This window comes from Oncorhynchus keta, chromosome 23, assembly GCF_023373465.1.
Source record: "Oncorhynchus keta strain PuntledgeMale-10-30-2019 chromosome 23, Oket_V2, whole genome shotgun sequence".
NCBI lineage: Eukaryota > Metazoa > Chordata > Actinopteri > Salmoniformes > Salmonidae > Oncorhynchus > Oncorhynchus keta.
This window is the reverse complement of record NC_068443.1, coordinates 28839208-28865128: the sequence shown is the minus strand read 5'-3', so window position 1 is coordinate 28865128 and position 25921 is coordinate 28839208. Positions and strand designations below refer to the sequence as shown.

The 25921-nt window shown below is 40.1% G+C and overlaps 1 protein-coding gene across 10 annotated transcripts in view; it reads left to right on the top strand.

The window, feature by feature from the left end:
• The window catches only part of LOC118402117 (astrotactin-1-like), a 243218-nt gene that overhangs the window by 58962 nt on the left and 158335 nt on the right, over positions 1-25921 (top strand). For 4 of the 10 annotated variants that reach the window (XM_035800034.2, XM_035800032.2, XM_035800038.2 and 1 more), the window contains exons 4-7: positions 1260-1415; positions 10331-10480; positions 12242-12391; positions 13316-13483. In XM_035800034.2, the coding sequence (XP_035655927.1) occupies positions 1260-1415; positions 10331-10480; positions 12242-12391; positions 13316-13483 (624 nt within the window). The remainder of the gene's footprint in view (positions 1-1259; positions 1416-10330; positions 10481-12241; positions 12392-13315; positions 13484-25921) is intronic. The other 6 variants (XM_035800036.2, XM_035800039.2, XM_035800037.2 and 3 more) reach the window with 5 other exon arrangements.

Sequence of the window (25921 nt, the reverse complement as noted above, 5' to 3'; positions counted from 1 at the left end):
TTAATTCCAGATTGTAAGGCAACAAAATTGGAAAAATGCCAAGGGGGGTGAATACTTTTGCAAGCCACTGTAGCTAGCCCAGGGCCAGTCTTAGCCTGGGGCGAGGAACAATTAAATGTGAAAAGCCCTTTTTTATCCCTCATTTACTCAAATGTTTCCATTTTTTTTGGTAGTTACTTTTTTGTGTGCACGTGAAGTGAATTTAATCTTCAAGGATATCGAAATAATTTAGTAATTTGGTCCAACACATAGACATGTTTTTGGCACTGTAGGATTTATATAATTCTTTCATGCAACTGCTACAGTAATGGTGTAATGATATTACATAAGACCAAAGTGCTAGTCGTATAACGACTCTGGCTATGGTCTGAGCATGTGTGTTTTGCTAAACCACTAAATCATCCATCTGACCCTGCTAGAAATACAAAGTCCTTTCTATTTTGCTACTATTTATCTTTATCACACATGCTCCGGTATGATTTGACTATCTACCTACAATAGGAGGTAATACAATACAAACAATGCATCAGAGAGAGATTATTCAGAAGCATTCAATATTGTCTAACTCAAATATCATACACATTTTTGGCTTATTGGCTATTTTCAATGCACTCATTCATTCACAGTCATTTGCTTTGGAAATATCCTCATTTGTAATCAGTGGACCTTAGAATTAAAAACACCCCCTGAGAAATATATGGAACAGCAATGATTTGAAATACCCACAGAATTTCAATTAGCACAAGACACATACTTTTCCAAATGTAAGAAATATGACATTCTAGATTGTGCTGATTGGTTTTGAGATTGCATCTTGTTTCAAAGTCTAAATAAAACTCCCAGGAGGATATTGAAGTGGAATAATTTCATGCATTTTACATTAAGTGCTAAACTAATTTAGATAAGGCAATAAACTACCTCAATAAAAGCCTCTATCAATATTGTTGGTTGTGGTCAGAAGAAATACCAGCCAATGAAATGTTCTCTAGTTTTGACAGAAAATTATGCATTATAAACTGACTTGTTTTGGCTGTAGCTATTCTGTGTGAACGCTACAGTCTGCAGGATAAACAAGAAGAGGGAATAAAGTATGTAGCCCTACAAGGATATACTTTAGTGTGTAGTGCTGATTCTCATTATTTTAAAGCTATTGTCCCCTCAGAATGACATGCTACTTTTTCACATTTTAATCCTGTATTAGTGGGTTTATACTACATCTGTCTCGTTTCTCTCCCTAATTATGATTGTTCTGTCATCAGGGAGTGACAATACAAAGTTGTCCCTAATGAACAAGTACAAGGACAACATCATAGCCACCAGCCCCATTGACAGCAATCACCTGCAGCAGAACACTCTCCTCCCCCACAACACCTCCACCAGTCAACGCAAACAACGTCTGTCCAGCAAAACCCGAGGTGAGTCATTCATCGATCCATATCCACTCCCATTCTGACCATTGTGTGTTCTCTGACAGTAAAGGATAAAACACACCATGCCGACCCACGACTAGAATTGTGGCCGGAACGGGTTCGTGATCACCTGCTGGTTGTCGACGAACAGTGACGATAATGTACATTTGTCCAGAAATGAACAGAGCAATGACAGCCAATGTTTTGTTCAGAGGCAATATGATGGCTACGCACTGCCTTTAACTATTTGTAGGCACTGTGTGTTTTGTCCTTAAAGGGATACTTCGGGATTTTGGCATTGAGGTCCTTTATCTACTTCCCCAGAGTCAGATGAACTCATTGATACCATTTTTAAGTCTCTGTGTCCAAATGGTATCCATGAGATCATCTGATTCTGGGGAACATAGATAAAGGGCCTCTTTGCCAAAATCCCGAAGCATCCCTTTAAGAGACTGTTAAAAGAGAATATTGAAAAAGAGGGCATGTCATTCTGAAATGAGACACCAGTTTGTTCAGTTGACCCTGATCATAATCCACTTTGCTCCATGACTGACTAGTGTGGATGGTTTATTTTCTGGTTAGAAAAGCAATTCTAGTGTGTGGGATGTTATAGAATAGAGGATTCAAATAGCAATGTCACGCTAACCAGCTCTTTCAGCATGTAGTGGAAGCTAGGGAACTATAGAGCTGTTGTGTAAAGTCATTTTACAGTTATGAAAGATTAATTTGTGTCAACCACCATTTCCATCTCATTTTGTGAATTATGATTAGAATTGTGAGAAACAAACATGACTCTGGTTTCAGATAGAGAAGAGTGGGGTTAGAGTCGTGCCAAAGGGTTAGTTGAGCCACCTCGTTTCTAGGAAGCCATACACAAAATGAATCATGTGACCAAATATTTAGGAAGAGGTCATCATTTCATGGATTCTGTGAAGCCAGAAAATATATGATAAAAGTGGTAAGCAAGTTAGGTCCAAAAAACAAAAAAAAGATTTAGTGTGTATCTAAACCAAAGTAGATATTTTACAGACTGTTTTATAGATCAGTTGGGGTCTCTATAAGCTAATACATGAGGTCCTAAACCTATCATGAAAGTGCGTCCTTGTACTGTAGCTGTGGGCTAATATAGTGAAAATGGTTGCTTTGGTCAATTGTGCCTTTTGGTTAGAGGCACGTTAAGCCAATGGTCAAATCAATATACCCCATACAAATGATGATTACATCTGGTCAGTTTATGCATATACAGTTCTTTCACAAAGTATTCACACCCCTTAACTCTTTCCAATATTTTCTTGTGTTACAGACTGAATTAAAAATGGATTAAATTTAGATTTTTTTGGGGGGGTCACTGGATGATACACAATGCCCCATAATGTAAAGTTTTTCGAAATTTCTACAAATTAATTGAAAATGTAAATCTGAACATTTCTTGAGTTAATAAGTATTCAACCCCTTTGTTATGGCAAGCTTAACTACGTTTAGAAGTACACATTTGCTTAACAAGTCATATAATAAGTTGCAAAAATAATGTTTTTTTTAATGACTACCTCATCTCTGTACCCCACACTTACAATTATTTGTAAGGTCCCTCAGTCAAGCAGATGTTGCACAATCCAGGTGTGGAAAGCTCTTAGGGACTAACCCAGACAGACTCACAGCTATAATCACTGCCAAAGGTGCTTCTACAAAGTATTGACTCAGGGGTGTGAATACTTATGTAAAATAGATATTTATGTATTTAATTTGCGAAAAAATGCATTCAGACTATTTCCAGGGAAACACAACATCCTGATATACAGTACCAGTCAAAAGTTTGGACACAGCTACTCATTCAAGGGTTTTTATTTATTTTTTACTATTTTCTACATTGTAGAATAATAGTGAAGGCATGAAAACTATGAAATAACACATATGGAATCATGTAATATAGAAAAAAGTGTTCAACAAATCAAGATATATTTTAGAGTCTTCAAAGAAGCCACCCTTTGACTTGATGACCGCTTTACACACTCTAGGCATTCTCTCAACCAGCTTCATGAGGTAGTCACCTGGAATGCATTTCAATTAACAGGCGTGCCTTGATAAAAGTTCATTTGTGGAATTTCTTTTCTTCTTAATGTGTTTGAGCCAATCAGTTATGTTGTGATAAGGTAGGGGTGGTATACAGAATATAGCCCTATTTTGTGAAAGATCACGTCTACAGTATGGCAAGAACAGCTCAAATAAACAAAGAGAAATGACAGTTCATCGTTACTTTAAGACATGAAGTTTCTTCAAGTGTAGTCACGAAAACCATTAAGCACTATGATGAAACTGGTTCTCATGAGGACCGCCACAGGAAAGGAAGCCCCAGAGTTACCTCTGCTGCAGAGAACAAGTTCATTAGAGTATACTGCACTTCAGATTGCAGCCCAGATAAATGCTTCACAGAGTTAAAGTAACAGACTGCTGTTCAGAGGAGACTGCTTGAATCAGACCTTCATGGTCGAATTGCTTCAAAGACACCACTACCAAAAGACAACAATAAAACAAAGAGACTTGCTTGGATCAAGAAACACGAGCAATAATCTGTCCTTTGGTGTGATGAGTCCAAATGTGAGATTTTTGGTTCCTACCGCCGTGTATTTGTGAGACACAAAGTAGGTGAACAGATGATCTCTACATGTGTGGTTCCCACCGTGAAGCATGGAGGATGAGGTGTGATGGTGTGGGGGTGCTTTGCTGGTGACACTGTCTGTGATTTATTTAGAATTCAAGGCACACTTAACCAGCATGGTTACCACAGCATTCTGCAGCGATACGCCATCCCATCGTGTTTGTGGTTAGTGGGACTATCATTTGTTTTTCAACAGGACAAAGACCCAACACACCTCCAGGATGTGTAAGGGCTTTTTGACCAAGAAGGACAGTGATAGAGTGCTGCATCAGATGACCTGGCCTCCACAATCATCCAACCTCAACCCAATTGAGATGTTTTGGGATGAATTGGACCGCAGAGTGAAGGAAAAGCAGCCAAAAAGTGCTCAGCATATGTGGTAACTCCTTCAAGACTGTTGGAAAAGCATTCCAGGTGAAGCTTGTTGAGAGAATGCCAAGAGTGTGATAAGCTGTCAAGGCAAAGGGTGGCTACTTTGAAGAATCTAAAATGTGAAATATATTTTGATTTGTTTATCACTTTTTTGGTTACAACATGATTCCATGTGTTATTTCATAGTTTTGATGTCTTCACTTTTATTCTACAATGTAGAAAATTGTAAAAAAAAAAGAAAGAAAATCCCTTGAATGAGTAGGTGTGTCCAAACTTTTCACTGGTATTGTATATGTATATATCTTGTTAGATAGAATACTATATTTCCTTTGACGTAGTGATGCTGAATGTAAGAAATGGCTCAACATGCCCCACTCTCCCCTACTGTTGTCTTGTTTGAAAATATGTATTTGCATTGCTGTGCTACTTTGTGACTTTCTCAGAGAGCATAGGAGAATGTTCCCTTTTCTGTCTGATATTTCTTGAAAACCTGTATTGTGGATATGCACCTGCTATATCTTTTTGCTTCATAATGAGAACATAAATCAAATCTCGCTAAGGAAGAAAAAAAATAAAAATGAATAACTTTTATTAATAATAGACTTTGAGAACAGAGAGAGCAGTGTACGTAACACAGCACACTAATGCCATATTCACTTGGTATTCTGGAAAGCCTGTTGTGCAAATCAGAAGTCAATTAGCTGATCACTTTCAGGACAGAAAATGCTAAAGATCCAAGCTGTTTGCTAATTCAATGGCAAAATAAAAACATACCATGTCCGCAAAATGCTCCATTGGCTCTTGGCTTCCCCCAGCCTATCTGTCTCTCAGAGTTATGAGCAGCCTTTGGTTTTCTGCTCTCTGAAAGCAATCTCTCACAGCCCTACAGCCCGCTCTCAATGAGATTGCCGCCTTCAGAATTAAACATACACCATTTGCATATTTATCTTATTCATTTAGTTGAATTTGTTTATTTGGAACACCAGAGGACAAAGAACAATGGAGGACAACTCTAAATGCGTTATCATTTTATCTGCTCTTTATCTGATCCTTTTTGTGACAACTTTTTTTCTCTCCACAACAAACCCCTTGGTGGTTCTATGTACAAAGTGTACACAGTCCAGTAAATCGGAATTGGAAAGACTAAGCCTGGGGTTATATTGCTTCATCTATTGTTTTTGTTTGGACATCTATCTATTGTTTTTGTTTTGGAATCCGAGTGATAAAATATGCACATGCATATGTAAGGTCTTTATGCTATTCTCAGTGGACATTTAACAGCGTTTAGTATTGGGGGGAAGCTTTTACGCATCAAATGTTTATGCCTCCCTCAAATGTGCTGCTCAACGTGTATGGCAAGACAAACAGCGAGGTTGGGGTAGCTGTCTTTGTCACAGCTGTTGTCTGTTTGGTGTTTGTTGTCTGCTTCAAGGAGCCCTTGTCTTGTTATACTGAACTTGTTATTCATGCCGGGAAATTGAAGTGCTCGTCTCAAAGCAACTCTACCCTTTTAATTGTAGCATACAGTACGTTAGCCATCCAGCCATACAATTATTCCACATTATATTTGGAACAACAAGCCCAAAGATGAAGCTGTCTTTGAATTTGGAGTCAAAAGTCATAATAGTTGTTGGATGTTAACACTGTTCAAAATGTTAAAGATTCTCATCCCAGTGTCCCAGCAGTACTTCTCATGCAATCACCTGATCTTTTTACACGTTTTACACGTTCTCTCTACAGTTGTGGTTACAAGCCTTTTGTCAGATTTCTATTGGTAGTACTCATTTGGGTGTTTGCACCTCTCCCCAGTGATTGTCATTCCAGTGTCATTGTCGCTGCTGCCAAAAGTCCTCTATATTTATTGAGATCCGGACCCCGAAAGCTCCGGGCAAAATAACTGTATTGTAAGCGGTATTTGTACCTGCAGTGCATGCCTAGTGCTAAGCAACATCATGTGTTGAATGTTTAAAAGAGTCCGTCTTTATTCGTTGCCATAGAGCTTTGCACCTTTTGCCCCGTGCCTAATTGTTGAGGCTAACAGAGTCTTTTCAAACGGCTGCATTCGATTTGTTGTTAATTCCTTGGAAGGTGCTTTATTTCTTCTTTGTAACCTAGAGAAACACTAATTGTATCCTCTGAGTGTCATTTGGACATTTGTTTCACCTCCTTTCACAATTATATATTTTGTCCTTTGATTATATCAATATTTAACTCAGTCCTTCAGAATAGTTTTTTTTTTTTGTTAGGGATTGTTATGTGCTATAAATGTTTGCAAAATATTTTATCAATGGAATCACTTTTGTTTTTGTAGTTTATATGCTCCCTGTGAATATTGTTATCAAGTCAATGTCATTCTGCTGAATGCCATCTTGTACATGAAACTACTTGTTCTTTACAGTACTTTTCAAGACAGAGCTTCCACTTTGTCAGATGTTTATACTTGCCAGAGACATTTTTATTCACCCTTTGTTTTGGAGAACCTTTTGTGGTTTAATTAAAGGCAATGTCTTGGTTTGGATTTTTTTATGCTATTGTCAATGAGCAATTCAAAATGAAGTTAGTGGTGCTAGGATTTCCAGCTGAGCCAGCATAGCTTTAAGCTTTGATGGATTTGTCTGCTTACTTTGTAATAGCAAGACCACTAAAACTTGTGAGAGGAGCTATAACACATCCTTTTTAAATGATAGGTTTCAATGTTAAAGCTTCTACCAAAACAGTCATTTGCGTCAATTGGATTCCCAATGTAGTCTATACAGCCTACTCAAAACAATACCCTTTTAGATATGCTATTTTCACAATGCCAAAGCCTCAATCTAATGGCTTCAATGAGATGATTATGAACATGTATTACTTTATTCTCCCTTGCGTTGTACCAGAACAGCACCATCTTCCATCTCTGTAATGGATAGTGGATGTAAAGTCATAATATGGACTGACACAAACTGTATTATCCCCCGACTGAGGATACATATTCCATGGCCTAGTCTTATCATGCATCTCTCTTTATGATGCAGCATAATGAAAGCATTTTTCCTGTGCTGTGCTGGGTAGGATAAATGTAAAAGTACTGCACTATGGGCAAAATTCAGACCAGAGATACGTACATAATTTAACTTTATTACCTTTTTATGGACTTTTCTCATACGCGCATTTTGACCTTCAATTTAAGCATGGAAGAAATACAAGTGCCAGCAAGGTGAGCGTTTGAGAAGGGTGCAATTGCGGCTCGCAATTAGGGGTGTTCCTGCATGTGGGCATTCCTGCATCTGCAAGAACCCCTCTTTATACTTCTACTGGTCCATTTTTAAGCTATGACTCTGGTACACAGGTGGGACACGGGGGCGTTCCAGTACAGTAGGTGCCAGTATTGCACCATAAAGTTGGATGCTAATTGTCGATAAACCCCACAGAAGAAGAAGAGGTAAGGGCGACAAGCAACAACGATAGCTGTCGGCATTGCTTTCCCACAGTTCTGTTAACGACGGTGAGGGCAGGTGTTCGGCAGGCGGAAGCGAATGACACTGTGTGCTAGTTAGCTCGGAGGACTGCGGTACACAGCAGGCAGGAGGCGGGGACGACACCGGTAGCTAGCTAGCTAGGACACCGGTAGACAGTGTCATTCGACCCCTGGAGGACTCAGATAATACTTGAATTTCCCTTTTGACCCACATTTTAATTGCATAGACAATCTGGGAAAATCCAGAAAATCTAAAGTGTTGGCAAGCATGAAGATGGCATGCTCGAGGGGGGTGGCATTCACGCAGGAACCAATGGGATGCCCACAGGCAGGGATGCCCTGAATTGTGGGCTGCAATCACCCAGTATTGACATGTTTGGTGAAATTAAAGATATGGAGATGTGGCAGAGGTGTGTCTATAGATACACCGTATTATGGCCTTGACTTATTTCCTTAAATAATTCCATCACCTTTACCCACGAGGAGGTCTAGCGAACTTGCCTGTTCCAAATGGAAATAGCATCTAGGACTACTTTCTGTTTTGCGATTGAAATAACACCATTCTCCATGCACTGTATATGATAAGAGCTATTGATAAGAGAGCTAGTTAAATGAGTAATCTGTTTGGATAAGGGGATTGTAAATATAGGCTAAATGACCATCTATTTTAGAATGTTTTATTCATATTCCACAACTTTCCCTTTTTCCTTCAATGTGTAGGCAATAGCCTATGTTAAATAATATTAGCCACTATCCGTAGCTCAGGTAATAATCCTGTATATTTAACTGCCAATTTAGTGTTTGTTCTATTACATTGTTTGATTTAGCCTACCTTTATTTATTTCCTCTGTAAACGCTGTCACGTCCTTGTGGTTGTGGCTGATGGTCAAGTAATAGTGGATGCTATTTAATGAAGGCCAAATACAAATTGTAGTATAAAATACATTGGGGCATGTAGGCTAATTAAATCATTATGGAGCTCATTTATGCTGCTCAAATCATTACTTTGAACTTGATGCATGGTGCAGGACTGGAAACTTGCTATCACACAGTTCCATGATCAATGCGGGAAATGAGGGTATTATAATTATATTGTAGGCTATACTACTTCCGTTGTCAAACCACTTTTTTTTCGTTTGTGCGTAAAGGCTGTATTTTTACATGGAGTAGGATTCATGATTATTCCCTAAACATGAATTATAATGTGTAAAATCAGTGTTTTTAAATCTACCCATGGGTTCTGAAATGGAGACGACAAATATGCACATGTTTTCATTGCTATCTTTATATATTCTCCATAGTCTACATTCAAGATCAAATTAAAGGTACACCATTTTTCAAGGGATTTCTTCCCCAAAAAACTCCCTGATCTAATTAGTCGTTTTTGGTGTTGAATTTAATTTATTCCGTGCACACAAGGGAACCATGCCCTCAAATCTCGTTACGCGCCTCCGTAAGATAAGTCTAAATATCAACTACTGAGAGGTGAGTAGGGAAGGCGTACATTTCGTCTGAATCGGCCTGTCTAAGAATAGGGTGTGTTTGGGACTTAGCCAGAGTCATGTTGGTTTAATGGATTGTGACAGAATAATACCTTTGGATGTATGTTGTTGTTATGTGACTTTCATACTTTCCACCTCATGAATCCATGTATGAATCACTTCCTGAGAGAGGGTATAACTGTATGTCTTGTATAGAATATACTGAAGATAGACATGTTTTATAAAAGCTGAAGAATTAGCCCACTGTTCCAGTTATTATTTTCCATTCGTACCATAGCATGATCAAAATATGAAAATGTCACAACAATCTGCAGTTAAAACTGTAACAGACTCCAAAACATGCCAGAACGTTTTACATGTACCGTATGGCTAACACTGATCTAAGGCAAGCAGTACAATATGTTGCGTAACTCACAACTCCAATCAGCTCCCTTAATGTTATTAGAAACATTCATTAAAGGTCACATTTAGTGGTACAGGAATGTGGATATTAGCCCAGACGCCTCAAGTTTTCAGTTTCACTATCAAGATTTTGATACAGCTACACATTTTTAACCTTCAGGCAATGTACATAATCGAATCCACATCTTTTATAATGAATTATGCATTTGTTGATGTTTCTTTTCGATTAACACTTAAAGTGTCAACATGATCCATTTGTAATTGAGAACAGTCAGTATGTAATTCCCATGGGACTGCTATGCAGGGGTATATAGCTCTCCCTTTCTACTTGCCATATTACTGTAACGATTACATATGGCTATTAGTATGGTGATGGCAATGCAAAGTGTAGAGAAAAAAAACTTGCTGTATAAATTCCTTAATCAACTGCAGAATTAGTCAATGGACATCCAATGTATTCCACGCATTTCATCCAAACAGAGGACACATCACATCGTTATTGTGATGAGCGTTTTTTGTGTGAATTCTATAGCGGGTTCAACCTTCTTAAACCCAGACGGGGACTCGGGCACGGAGGCCGACAGCGAACCTCAGCTGACCTTTTACACTGACCCCAATCGCAGCAGGCGCCGCAGCCGAGGTATGAGAAATGGTAACGCCAACAGCGCGTGGGGCTCAGGGGGTAAGGAAGGAATATTATACTGTACGGACATCATCTGATTTCATACTCGCATGATGACAATAAAAAATGCATATATTAGAGGAGATGAATGGACAACAAATGTATGTGTTTGCAATGCTTGAGTTCAAACACATACATATAGATTCAAAAACATTCTCTCTTTGCTAGTGATCATGGTTGGTGTTAACAATGTGCTTTGTTCTAACCCCTTTGAGTATGTGTACGATTTTGATATCTGCCTAACTTGAGACCATGATGTTTTTAGCATTGTAATGTTTGAAATAAAGGAAGCGATTGGCTTGTATTGTTGTTGTGTGACCGTGAAAGCGCATGGTACCAACAGTATGTTTGTGAGCATGCTACATGTCCTTGGCGCTGTGATGTACAGTAATGATGTGGGGGATGTGTGGAACCAAAATAAAAGCATCTGAACGACCAGATATGGCATGCCTGCCTCAACATCCTCAATACCACCTCCAACCAATTAAGATTTTGCACAGGTGTCATAAACAAAATAACTAACACGTTTAATTAGTAAAGCAGTTAAGAATAGAATGCGCATTTCTACACAAACCGTGAAGCTAATCAAAATAAATGTTGACTTGATGAGACGTTACTTAATTTTTTAATTTTTTTTATCTGGATACCTTAAATCATGTTACTGAAATGCAATACCATCTGTAGATGTAAAAACAAAACAAAAGATGTGCAGAAAGAGAGTGTCATAATGATGGGATTCATTTTTCATTCTCTTTTTGTAAAAAAAAACGTAATGGATGAAGTTTGTGGCTTTGTGTCACATTGCAAAGAAGGGAATTTGAATTATAAGATTATGTTCCCTTGTTAGCAAAAATGCACTCAGTAATAAGTTCCCTATATGTGGGGGAATTTGTTTTACAAGTTAGGTCTCGGTATTACTCTGCAATCCTTTGTTTTTAAGGATTAACTTAAGCTATATTTTGAATTAAGAAGTTCTGCCTGAGTTATTTTAAGAATGCTAAAAGGGACAGTAATCGAGGAACATTGGATAGGGATTAAGAATCACTTCTAACAAAGTTGAAGGCTGTTATTGGCTTCCTATAATACAGGTCAGATTGTTGTTGGCGTGTGTGTGTGTGCGTGTGTGTGCTGTAAGGTAGGAAATTTAGTTTTTTGGGGGGGGGGGTAGATCAGCTTTAAATTGCAGATAGATTGTGGTTTCTATTCATGTAATTATCTCCATTTCCAATCCCCCATATTTTTTTGTAAAAAATAAAAAATATATACCTGTATTTACAGTATGTTAGCAGGCGTGCTATAAGTAATGAACTCTGGTGGGGCTGCACCAAACCGGATGGCAGGAAAGGAGAAGAAAGAGGCAAAGCAACCTCTGAACTGCTCTTATTTGGGCTATTTTCTTTTTTTCCTTCAGCACATATGGCAATAGCACCCTTCAAAGGAACACTTTTATCGCCCCACCAGCTAGACTTGACTAGCCAAATCTCCCAAAGCTACCGGTTTGATACAGAGGTCCCTTTCATAGGCAGAAAGCCCAGTGATGACTTGTTTGTAAGCGACTCCCTTGGTGGAGGTGCTGGAGGGAGTAAATGGGTGCTTCCCAAATGGCACCATATTCCCTTTATTGTGCACTACCTGACCCTATGAGCCCTGTTCAAAAGTAGTGCACTATAAAGGGAATAAGGTGCCATTTGGGAAATAGCCACAGTGTGGTTTCAGCATCACATGCTTCCCCTTTGTTGTCTGTGTCCTTCTTTTTTCCAGCAGGTTCCCCACGAAGCCCCATCAATAAGACCACCCTGACTTTGATCAGCGTTGTCAGCTGTGTGATCGGCCTGGTGTACTCCTCACACCTCTCCTGTGGCCTCAACGTCCGGGTCATCCTCCATGTGCCTGAGCACCTCATCGCAGACGGTAAGGGGCGATCGCCTGCCCTCCTGAAAACCACAGAAGTATAAATGTATGGCTCTCTGCTACCCCACTCCCAGACAAAGGGAAATGGGGAAATGTCACTAGGCTGATTCCTCCCCTCTCCCCTCTCTCCTCCCATGTGAGACCACAACAGATGTGCCCTCAAAGCATCAAAGCACAATCAGGCCAGGTCGTCGTGACCACCCACTGTATCATCACTCTCTCTCCACTTTCTGTGTGCTTGGGCTGGCTCGCTAATGAATTTCAGGGTAGCTAGCACCTGCAGAAAAGCACTGCAGGCCAAGTACTCACTCTTGGCTCATTGGCATTTTTCAGCCATCATGGGAGCTGGCAGTCCAGATATATTATGGGGTGTGACTTGCCTTACTCATCCATCATTCCGGTTTGATTTCATTCCTAACCACAACTGTGTTCCATGGATACTCCGGGTGTTATTATGATTCCGGAAGGCATCCAGGGGAGGCAATGTTGAAAAGAGATGAAGGATTGTGAATTTGCCTTTTGAATCGCAGGAACTCAGATCGATTTAGAACGTGTCCATAAATGTCTACACAATCTTATCAGACTTAATGTAATGTTGTGGTTAAGGTGATAACAATCTAGGTTTTTGCCTAGGAGAAATCCATATTTAAGCCACAGCTGTGTATGCAATGCACCTTCAGAAATATGAAATGAGTTGCCGGAACATTGTGTCCTATCCATTTCATTGCTGTTTTTCATCCGGGGAAATGTAATACTCAGAAAATGTATTCTTTTTTGTGCCTTGTGATAAGTCTCTACTCACAAACTGTTAAATAGAAAGGTTGATAGAACTGCTGATGTACAGTACTGAACCTTTAATTGATCAGGTAGGTGCCTAAACTGTGTGTTTTCCAACAACCAACAACCCTTTCCTTTTTTTCTTAGGGTCCAAGTTCATTTTGCTGCAGGGCAGTCAACTGGATGCGTCTGACTGGCTGAACCCGGCCCAGGTGTTGCTATACTACCAGCAGAATGCCAGCGGGCCTTGGATCAATGAGCTGTGTGGCCGCCGCATTCTGGACCCCTGTGAACACCAGTGTGATCCAGAGACAGGTACTATACCGCATAGTGCATGCCACCGATTCACACACTCTAACTCTGGCAACCAATTACATCTGTCTGCACTTTCATTGAACTTCAATATTGCGTTTAAGTTAATTGTATTGTATTTATTTTGCCAGAAAAGGTATACATACAAATGTGCATTGGATCCCCAGAGGATTGCACTTAAAAAAAAGAATTATAAAAAGTTTCTCAGGTAGTTCTCAAATGTATATGAATGTACAGAAAACAAGAAAGATCCAGGACGGAATGGAATTATGTGTTTGAGGTTGTATCACAAGCAGACCTGGCTTCAAATACATGTGTATTTGAGTATTTGTTTTTTCTGTGTTTCTAAGTATTTGAAAATATACAGCCCAGTACTTTTATTTTAGTAATTGAATGGTTATTTGTAGAAAACCAAGAGGTCGACCAAATTGTATTTGTAAGTATTTTCAAATACTTATTTCAAATACCATTTTCAAATACCTAGGTTTAAAGAAGGGGATTGGGACTCCTGAGTGGCGCAGTGGTCTAAGGCACTGCATCACAGTACAAGCTGTTGATTCCACTAGAGATTCTGGGTTCGAGTCCAGGCTCTGTCACAGCCGGCCACGACTGGGAGACCCATGGGGCGGTGCACAATTGGCCCAGCGTTGTCCGGGATAGGGGAGGGCAGCAGTTGTCCCATTGTGCACTAGTTACTCCTCCTGTGGCAAGCTGGGCGTACTGCTCGCTGTTTCCTCTGACGCATTGGTGTGGCTGACTTCTGGGTTAAGTGGGCATTGTGTCAAGAAGCAGTGCGGCTTGGCTTGGAAGGGTTGTGTTTTGGATTTACGCACAACTCTTCACCTCTCCAGAAACCTTTGATGTCTTCACTGTTATTCTACAATGTAGATTATTGTAAAAATAAAGAAAATGAGTAGGTGTGTCCAAATTTTTGACTGGTACTGTCTATATATATTAGCAAGCCCCCCAAATAAAGGTGACCACAGACCACTTCTCAGTTCCTATGCTTCCTGGCTGATGTTTTGGTCACTTTTGAATGCAAGCGGTGCTTTTACTCTAGTGGTAGCATGAGACGGAGTCTACACCCCACACAAGTGGCTCAGGTAGTGCAGCTCATCCAGGATGGAACATCAACGCGAGCTGTGGTAAGAAGGTTTGCTGTTTCTGTCAGCGTAGTGTCCAGAGCATGGAGGCGCTACCAGGAGACAGGCCAGTACATCAGGAGACCTGGAGGAGGCCGTAGGAGGGCAACAACCCAGCAACAGGGCCGCTACCCCCGCCTTTGTGCAAGGAGGAGCAGGAGGAGCACTGCCAGAGCCCTGCAAAATGACCTACAGTAGTCCACAAATGTGCATGTGTCAGCTCAAACGGTCAGAAACAGACTCCATGAGGGTGGTATGAGGACGTTTGGCATTTGCCAGAGAACACCAAGATTGGCAAATTCGCCACTGGCGCCCTGTGCTCTTCACAGATGAAAGCAGGTTCACACTGAGCACATGTGACAGACGTGACAGAGTCTGGAGACGTCGTGGAGAACGTTCTGCTGCCTGCAACATCCTCCATCATGACCGGTTTGGCGGTGGGTCAGTCATGGTGTGGGGTGTCATTTTTTGGGGGGGGCCGCACAGCCCTCCGTGTGCTCGCCAGAGGTAGCCTGACTGCCATTAGGTACCCGAGATGAGATCCTCAGACCCCTTGTGAGACCATATGCTGGTGCGGTTGGCCCTGGGTTCCTCCTAATGCAAGACAATGCTCGACCTCATGTTTTTTATTTTATTTTTTATTTCACCTTTATTTAACCAGGTAGGCAAGATGAGAACAAGTTCTCATTTCCAATTGCGACCTGGCCAAGATAAAGCAAAGCAGTTCGACACATACAACGACACAGAGTTACACATGGAGTAAAACAAAAATACAGTCAATAATACAGTATAAACAAGTCTATATACGATGTGAGCAAATGAGGTGAGATAAGGGAGGTAAAGGCAAAAAAAGGCCATGGTGGCAAAGTAAATACAATATAGCAAGTAAAACACTGGAATGGTAGATTTGCAGTGGAAGAATGTGCAAAGTATAAATAAAAATAATGGGGAGCAAAATAAATAAATAAATAAAATCAATATAGTAGGGAAAGCGGTAGTTGTTTGGGCTAAATTATCGGTGGGCTATGTACAGGTGCAGTAATCTGTGAGCTGCTCTGACAGTTGATGCTTAAAGCTAGTGAGGGAGATAAGTGTTTCCAGTTTCAGAGATTTTCGTAGTTCGTTCCAGTCATTGGCAGCAGAGAACTGGAAGAAGAGGCGGCCAAAGAAAGAATTGGTTTTGAGGGTGACCAGAGAGATATACCTGCTGGAGTGTGTGCTACAGGTGGGTGATGCTATGATGACCAGCGAGCTGAGATAAGGGGGGACTTTACCTAGCAGGGTCTTGTAGATGACATGGAGCCAGTGGGTTTGGCGACGAGTATGAAGCGAGGGCCAGCCAACGAGAGTGTACAGGTCGCAATGGTGGGTAGTATATGGGGCTTTGGTGACAAAACGGATTGCAGTGATAGACTGCATCCAATTTGTTAAGTAGGGTATTGGAGGCTATTTTGTAAATGACATCGCCGAAGTCGAGGATTGGTAGGATGGTCAGTTTTACAAGGGTATGTTTGACAGCATGAGTGAAGGATGCTTTGTTGCGAAATAGGAAGCCAATTCTAGATTTAACTTTGGACTGGAGATGTATTGATGTGGGTCTGGAAGGAGTTTTTACAGTCTAACCAGACACCTAGGTATTTGTAGTTGTCCACGTCTGTGGCTGGAGTGTGTCAGCAGTTCCTGCTAGAGGAAGGCATTGTTGCTATGGACTGGCCTGCCCGTTCCCCAGACCTGAATCCAATTGAGCACATCTGGGACATCATGTCTCGCTCCATCTACCAACGCCGCGTTGCACCACAGACTGTCCAGGAGTTGGCGGATGCTTTAGTCCAGGTCTGGGAGGAGATCCCTCAGGAGACCATCCGCCACCTCATCAGGAGCATGCCCAGGTGTTGTAGGGAGGTCATACAGGCACGTGGAGGCCACACACACTACTGAGCCTCGTTTTGACTTGTTTTAAGGACATTACATCAAAGTTGGATCAGCCTGTAGTGTGGTTTTCCACTTTAATTTTGAGTGCGACTGCAAATCCAGACCTCCATGGGCTGATAAATTTGATTTCCATTGATAATTTTTGTGTGATTTTGTTGTCAGCACATTCATCTATGTAAAGAAAAAAGTATTTCATAATAATATTTCATTCATTCAGATCTAGGACGTGTTATTTTAGTGTTCCCTTTATTATTTTGAGCAGTGGATTTGCAGTATAGCAATTAAACACTGGCGTGATAAATGTGGAGAATATGAATGTGCAAGTAGAGATACTGGGGTGCAAAGGAGCAAAATTAATAAAATAAATCACAGTATGGGGATGAGGCAGTTGGATGGGCTATTTACAGATGGGCTATGTACAGGTGCAGTGATCTATGAGCTGCTCTGACAGCTGGTGCTTAAAGTTAGTGAGGGACATATGAGTCTCCAGCTTCAGTGATTTTTTGCAGTTCGTTCCAGTCATTGGCAGCAGAGAACTGGAAGGAAAGGCGGCCAAAGGAGGAGTTGGCTTTGGGGGTGACCAGGGAAATATGGGTACTGCTATGGTGACCAGTGAGCTAAGATAAGGTGGGGATTTACCAAGCAAAGACTTATAGATGACCTGTGCAAGTTCTCCCACTTAAAAAGATGAGAGAGGCCTGTAATATTCATCATATGTACACTTAAACTATGACAGAAAAAAATGAGAAAAAAAATCCAGAAAATCACATTGTAGGATTTTTAATGAATTTATTTGCAAATTATGGTGGAAAATAAGTATTTGGTCACCCACAAACAAGCAAGATTTCTGGCTCTCACAGACCTGTAACTTCTTCTTTAAGAGGCTCCTCTGTCCTCCGCTCGTTACCTGTATTAATGGAACCTGTTTGAACTTGTTATCAATATAAAAGACACCTGTCCACAACCTCAAACAGTCACACTCCAAACTCCACTATGGCCAAGACCAAAGAGCTGTCAAAGGACACCAGAAACAAAATTGTAGACCTGCACCAGGCTGGGAAGACTGAATCTGCAATAGGTAAGCAGCTTGGTTTGAAGAAATCAACGGTGGGAGCAATTATTAGGAAATGGAAGACATACAAGACCACTGATAATCTCCCTCGATCTGGGGCTCCACGCAAGATCTCACCCTGTGGGGTCAAAATGATCACAAGAACGGTGAGCAAAAATCCCAGAACCACACGGGGGGACCTAGTGAATGACCTGCAGAGAGCTGGGACCAAAGTAACAAAGCCTACCATCAGTAACACCAGGGACTCAAATCTTGCAGTGCCAGACGTGTCCCCCTGCTTAAGCCAGTACATGTCCAGGCCCATCTGAAGTTTGCTAGAGAGCATTTGGATGATCCAGAAGAAGATTGGGAGAATGTCATATGGTTAGATGAAACCAAAATAGAACTTTTTGGTAACTCAACTCGCCATGTTTGGAGGACAAAGAATGCTGTGTTGCATCCAAAGAACACCATACCTACTGTGAAGCATGGGGGTGGAAACATTATGCTTTGGGGCTGTTTTTCTGCAAAGGGACCAGGACGACTGATCCGTGTAAAGGAAAGAATGAATGGGGCCATGTATCGTGAGATTTTGAGTGAAAACCTCCTTCCATCAGCAAGGGCATTGAAGATGAAACGTGGCTGGATCTTTCAGCATGACAATGATCCCAAACACACCGCCCGGGCAACGAAGGAGTGGCTTCGTAAGAAACATTTCAAGGTCCTGGAGTGGCCTAGCCAAACATCACTGCTCTCGAGGAGATCTGCATGGAGGCCAAAATACCAGCAACAGTGTGTGAAAACCTTGTGAAGACTTACAGAAAACATTTGACCTCTGCCATTGCCAACAAAGTGTATATAACAAAGTATTGAGATAAACTTTTGTTATTGACCAAATACTTATTTTCCACCATATTTAGCAAATAAATTCATTAAAATCCTACAATGTGATTTTCTGGATTTTTTCCCCCTCATTTTGTCTGTCATAGTTGAAGTGTACCTATGATGAAAATTACAGGCCTCCCTCTTTTTAAGTGGGAGAACTTGCACACTTGGTGGCTGACTAAATACTTTTTTTGCCCCACTGTACATTTTTTTTCAGAGGCATACTATGATTGATAAAGTCAAAAGTCACAATGAAATCTTACAAAACAGCTCCCACAATCTTTTTATTATCAATTTCTCTCAGCCAATCACCAGTCATTTGTGTAAGTGCCGTTCGTGTTGAATGCTATTTACCATAAGCATGCTAAAAGTCTGCTGTTAATTTATTTATTGTAAAATAGCATTTTATCTGGTCAAACACTATTTTTTCCAAAAGTTTACTAAGAGTTGATAACCGGCTGATTGGTCGGCTATTTGAGCCAGTAACGGGTGCTTTACTATTCCTGGGTAGCGGAATGACTTTGCTTCCCTCCAGACCTGGGGGCACACAGTTCTTTGTAAGCTTAGATTGAGGAGATGGCAAATAGGAGTGGCAATATCGTACTCTATCATCCTCAGTAATTTTCCATCCAAGTTGCCAGACCCAGGTGGCTCCTCATTGTTGATAGACAACAATAATTTTTTCACCTTTTCCGCACTCGCATTACAGAATTCAAAATTACAATGCTTGTTTTTCATAATTTGGTCAGTTATACTTGGATGTGTAGTTTTGGCGTTTCTTGCTGGCATGTCAGGTCTAAGTTTGCTTGTCTTGCCAGTATTTTTTTTATTTTTTATTATACTGCACAAAAATATAAACGTAACATGCAACAATTTCTAAGATTTTACTGAGTTACAGTTCATATCGGGAAATCAGTCAATTTAAATAAATAAATTAGACCCTAATCTATGTATTTCACATGACTGGGAATACAGATATGCATCTGTGGTCACAGATATCTTAAAAAGGTAGGGGCGTGGACCAGTATCTGGTGTGATCACCATTTGCCTCATGCAACACGACTCATCTCTTTCGCATAAAGTTGATCAGGCTATTGATTGTGATCTGTGGAATGTTGTCCCACTCCTCTTTAATGGCTGTGTGAAGTTGCTGGATATTGCCGTGAACTGGACACACGGTCGTACACATAGATCCAGATCATCCCAAACATGCTCAATGGGTGACATGTCTGGTGAGTATGAAGGCCATGGAAGAACTGGAACATATTCAGCTTCCAGGTATTGTGTACAGATACTTGTGTCATGGGGCAGTGCATTATCATGCTGAAACATTAGGTGATGGCCGCGGATGAATGGCACGACAGTATGTTGTCACATTATCGCTGTGCATTCAAATTGCCATCGATAAAATGCTTATTGTCTTTTGCTTATGCCTGCCCATACCATAACCCCACCGCCACCATGGGGCACTCTGTTCACAACAATGACATCAGCAAACCGCTCGCCCACACAATAGCTTCTTGATATACCACACCTGTTAGGTGGATGGATTATGTTGGCAAAGGAGAAATGCTCACTTACCGGGATGTAAACAAATTTGATAATACATTTGACATAATACACAATACATTTTTTGGTGCATATGGAACATTTCTAGGATATTTTATTTAAGCTCATTAAACATGGGACTAACACTTTACATGTTGCGTTTATATTTTTGTTCAGTGTAGTTGCCAATATCGGTGTGTTTTGTGATGAAGGAGCCATCTGATTCAATGAATGATGGAGCTGAGTTTGCCCTTTTGCCCAAAATTGAATTATAAGGTGCTCCAAAGCTTTTTACTATCATTCTTTATATTATGTATTGTTGCTTCATCGGCCAAAACAATGTCAAAGCTGACGTACAACCTTTTTTTTCTCTCAATTTTACTTCAGATTTTATTAAATAAATGAAAACTACACGTTACAGCTGTGTTCGAATACCCATACTAACATACTATTAATTTATACTATAAAATGCTGTAAACGAACAGTATGCTTTCAGTTGAGTGTACAAGCTCGTCGCCAAGCTACCGGAAGTAGATGCTGTTGCTATGCAACCTTTTTAAAAAAATACTTTTTTTTAACAACAAATCAATACATAAAGCACATAGCTGACGTACAACCTATATAACGTAGGTACATGACACATGACATAATGACACCACGTAAAATTTTGCACTACACGTGCAACACAGCATTCCTAACCTAGCCTACAATTGCTGTGTGGTTACAGCAGTCAACAAGTCAAGCAGTCTTTTGAAAGAGTAAGAGAATGTCAACGAGACAACTCAAAGGCGAAATCCATTTACGGCAACATAGTGGAATTCATTGCCCTTGACAATCAACTATTCTTATTGGCTTTTGCGACTGGTCACGCACCGGTACACTAACGTTACCAAGTGTGCTATTGTTCAGATGTTGCCCTACCAGAGTTACACAGTAATAGCGTCACTGCTATTAGCTTCACGGCATACTATGTATGGAACACCTTTTGGGTCTTTGCTTGTCAACAAAAGATACACGTCAAACAACACTATTTGACAATAACACTGTTTGTCACGTTAAATAAGCTTTTAATTTGACATGTCAAATAACACAGTTCTATTATAGAATGTTGTGTGTTCTGAATTTGCATTTGCAAGCCAAGCGCCACCACTACTATCAGTAGCACTGTCAAAGCTGTACAAAAAAAGTCTGCAAATAGGCAAACACCGGACACGAACATTGTGTTTACAATACCGCATTGATAATAAAGAATTATTTGTTTGACCACAACTTCTGGGGTAGCTAGCTAGCTTTAGCTTGGTACCTAGCTAGCACCAATACAACCAGCCTGAAAACAATGACCAGTAGAAACTGCAGTCATTTTCATTGTTCTTAGCAATGATTTAGTAATCCTGATAGTAGTGGTGGCGCTTGGCTTGCATGTGCAAATTCAGAACTATCATCTGGCTAGTGAGGCTTGACCTGACTGGGTTATGTGTTGTGAAGCTAGCCGCAATAAGGATTAGGCACAATAGTGGAATTTGTGGTTTGCCTTCAAAATAAAAGTACCTCTGAAAGTGATTACAAGGTGGAATCATAGCATATTTAGACTAGATTTATGTTAAACAAGGATGGAATGTGAAGCATTAGTCTACTCGGTGACACTCACAGAACGTGTTGTAGCTCTTATCGCGGGACTGTGACTGTGTGAAATCACCTCCCCTGTCAGCCTATTGTGTGTATTGACATTCATATTGCACTGTTCAGCTTTACCTAAGGATTGGGGATCAATGAAATGGGGTAACAGTGGATTCAATACACAATATATTTTTTCCCAACGTCCTCCTCAGAGTTATCATACTCCAAGACATCCACGCAGTATTGTTTTTCCTCTGGAATAGTGTTCAATACACATAGGTAGACAATATATGTGACTCAATTCACAGTTGTTTGAGTCCCGCAATAAGAGCTACGATGCTAATGTTCTCTGGGGGGTGTCACTGAGTAGACTGATACCTCATGCCATAATCCATAGGTAAGGCTGTACGGTGAAATAAGTATGCCCCCAATGCAATTCTAAAGTATAATACATCCAGTGTGATTTCAACAGATTTTTGTCAAATTAACAAATGATTAACTTTTGTTGATTTTATGTAACAACATTCCAACCTCATTTAGCATGATCTATTAAAATATGGCATAATTCTACGATTTGTATTCATTTTCATCACTGTCAATGACATACTTTTATTTTGAAGGCTAACTGCAAAGTCCACTATTGTGGCTAATCTTTATTGTAGCTGCCTTCACATAGATGGGTTTGATATCATTAATCAAATAAGAAATGTCTTATGAATTAGGGTTATTTTTAGATGATGACACCTAGCTATATAGTTAGCAAGAAACAGATTATGTCGTTTTGCTATGTTTTGGGGGAAGAACATTGTTTGCATCCATGAGCTCGCTAACATTCTTTTATGACCAACACTGTAGGTGCGCAAGACATCTTTACCAGCATCATAGCATACGAATCGATGAATCGTTGTGACATATGAAATGCGAGTGATAGTGTAATCAATGTGTAATAACTACGTAAACAATTTATGAACTCGTTAAATTATTATGTGACGTGTAGTCATATTCAGGTCCTGATTGGTTAACAAGCTTATTTGACACGTCAAATAGTGTTATTTTACTTGTATCTTTTTTGATATGCAAAGACCCAAATGGCGTTCCATAGAAATCCTGGTTGAGAATGAAACGAATGCACAGCAAAACAGCAAAACGGCACAGCAAGTAAGTGAAAGAAATAGGTCTGGATGATGTTTTACTGGTAATGGGGACATATGTAAACACCAACAAAATAACTTTTTGGTCAGTGTGGTGTGTGTGTGTGTGTGTGTGTAACCTTCATTTAACTAGGCAAGTCAGTAAAGAACAAATTCTTATTTACAATCACGGCCTCCCCTGGCCAAACCCGGACGACGCAGGGCCAATTGTGCGCCGCCCTATGGGACTCCCAATCACGGCCGGATGTGATACAGCCTGGATTCGAACCAGGGACTGTAGTGACGCGGCTTGCACTGGAATGCATTGCCTTAGACCACTGCATCCATATCTGTGTGTGTGTGTTAATTATTTAACTGTACTAGAACGCTTAAAAGGCCTTTTAAATATTGGTTATCGGTATCATGTTTTTTTGGCAAGGAAAATATCAGATATCGGTATCTGCCAAAAATGTCATATCGGTGCATCACTATTTTCAAGCATTTTACACATATTATCCAGATACTGACTGTTAGCACTTAGTGGTATATAGCATCTACCCACAATAATGGGCTTTAGATGAGGCAGGGGGACCTGTAGCCATGTTACTAAAACACTATTTGACATGAGATCCTCTCTAAGCTTTACTGGAATATGGCTCTGAATATAGACTGCAGTGCCTTATTGTAAACAGGATGCATGTTTTGGAATATTTTCTTCTGTACTAACTTCCTAATTTAAACTCTGTCATTTAGATTAGTATTGTGGAGTTGTGGGTCCATCCTCAGTTTTCTCCTATCACAGACATTAAACTCTGTAACTGTTTTAAAGTCACCATTGGCCTAGGAAGGTTAAGAAGGATGCCTGTATCTTTGTAGTGACTGGGTGTATTGATACACCATCCAAATTGTAATTAACAACTTCAAAATGCTCAAAGCAATATTCAATGTCTACTTTTTTTTTACCCATCTACCAATAGGTGCCCTTCTTTGTGAGGCATTGGAAAACCTCCCGGGTCTTTGTAGTTGAATCTGTGGTTGAAATTCACTACTCGACTAAGGGACCTTACAGATAATTGTATGTGTGGGGTACGGAGATGGGGTAGTCATTTAAAAATCATGTTAAACGCTATTATTGCACACAGTGTCAGTCCATGTAACTTATTACGTGACTTGTTAAGCACATAAAAAGGGGTTGAATACTTATTGACTCAAGACATAACTTTAAAAAAACATTTTAAAAAAACACTTTGACATTGTGGGGTATTGTGTGTTCATCAGTGGCACTCAATTTAATCCATGTTTAAGTTAATTCAGGCTATAACAGAACCAAATGTTGAAAAAGTCAAGCTGTGTGAATACTGAAGACACTGTATATCATATACAGTACCAGTCAAAAGTTTGTACACACCTTCTCATTCAAGGGTTTTTCTTTATTTTTTGCTATTTTCTACATTGTAGAATAATAGTGAAGATATCAAAACTATGACACATATGGAATCATGTAGTAAGCACAAAAGTGTTAAACAAATCAAAATATTTTTTAGATTCTTCAAAGTAGCCACCCTTTGCCTTGATGACCACTTTGCACACATTTGTCATTCTCTCAACCAGCTTCATAAGGAATGCTTTTGCAACAGTCTCGAAGGAGTTAGCACATATTCTGAGCTCTTGTTGGTTGCTTTTCCTTCATTCTGTGGTCAAACTCGTCCCAAACTATCTCAATTGGGTTGAGGTCGGGTAATTGTTTAGGCCAGATCATCTGATGTAGCACCATCACCTGGAGGTGTGTTTTGGATCATTGTCCTGTTGAAAAACAAATGATATTCCCACTTAGCACAAACCAGATGGGATGGTGTATCGCTGCAGAATGCTGTGGTAGCCATGCTGGTTAAGTGTGCCTTGAATTCTAAATAAATCACAGACAGTGTCACAAGCAAAAGCTCCCCCACACCATCTCACCTCCTCCTCCATGCTTCATGGTGGGAACCACACATGCAGAGATCATCCATTCACCTACTCTGCGTCTCACAAAGCCACGGCGGTTGGAACCAAATTTCTCAAATTTGGACTCATCACACCAAAGGAAAGATTTCCACTGGTTTTAATGTCCATTGCTTGTGCTTCTTGGCTCAAGCAAGTCTCTTCTTCTTATTGGTGTCCTTTAGTAGTGGTTTCTTTGCAGCAATTTGACCATGAAGGCCTGATTCACGCAGTCTCCTCTGAACAGTTGATGTTGAGATGTGTTTGTTACTTATTGTCTGTGTGTGTTACTTGTAAGATGTGTCTGTTGCATTTATTTGGGCTATCAATCTGAGGTGCAGTTAACTCTAATGAACTTATCCTCTGCAGCAGAGTCTTCTGGGTCTTCCTTTGCTGTGGCAGTCTTCATGAGAGCCAATTTCGTCATAGCGTTTGATGGTTTTTGCGACTGCACTTGAAGAAAGTTCTTGACATTTTTATGGATATACTGACCTTCATGTCTTAAAGTAATGATGGGCTGTCGTTTCTCTTTGCTTATTTGACATAATATGGACTTGGGATTTTACCAAATAGGGATATCTTCGGTGTACCACCCCTACCTTGTCACAACACAACCTATTGGCACAAACGCATTAAGATAGAAAGAAATTCCACAAATGAACTTTTAGCAAGGCACACCTGTTAATTGAAATGCATTCCATGTGACTACCTCATGAAGCTGGTAAAAAGAAAGCCAAGAGTGTGCAAAGCTGTCATCAAGGCAGTGTGGCTACTTTGAAGAATCTCAAATATAAAATATATTTTGATATGTTTAACTCTTGTTTTGGTTACTACATTATTCCATATGTGTTATTTCATAGTTGTGATGTCTTCACTATCATTATACAATGTAGATAATAGTAAAAAAAAAAAAATTGAATGTGTAAGTATGTCCAAACTTTTGACTGATACTTTATATTAATTAATACTGCCAGGTTTTGGTGTTGTTTTTCAGCTAGACATTTCATTATACTGGGTAGGTTATACTGGCTATAAAAACAGACTGAGGGGAGACTCATATTTTTTTCGATTTTTAGTTATTCACCTCTGTTGTAGACTTCACTGAATCTCTCTCGTGATCATTTTAGTACAGAAAGTGTGTACCATGCTACTGATT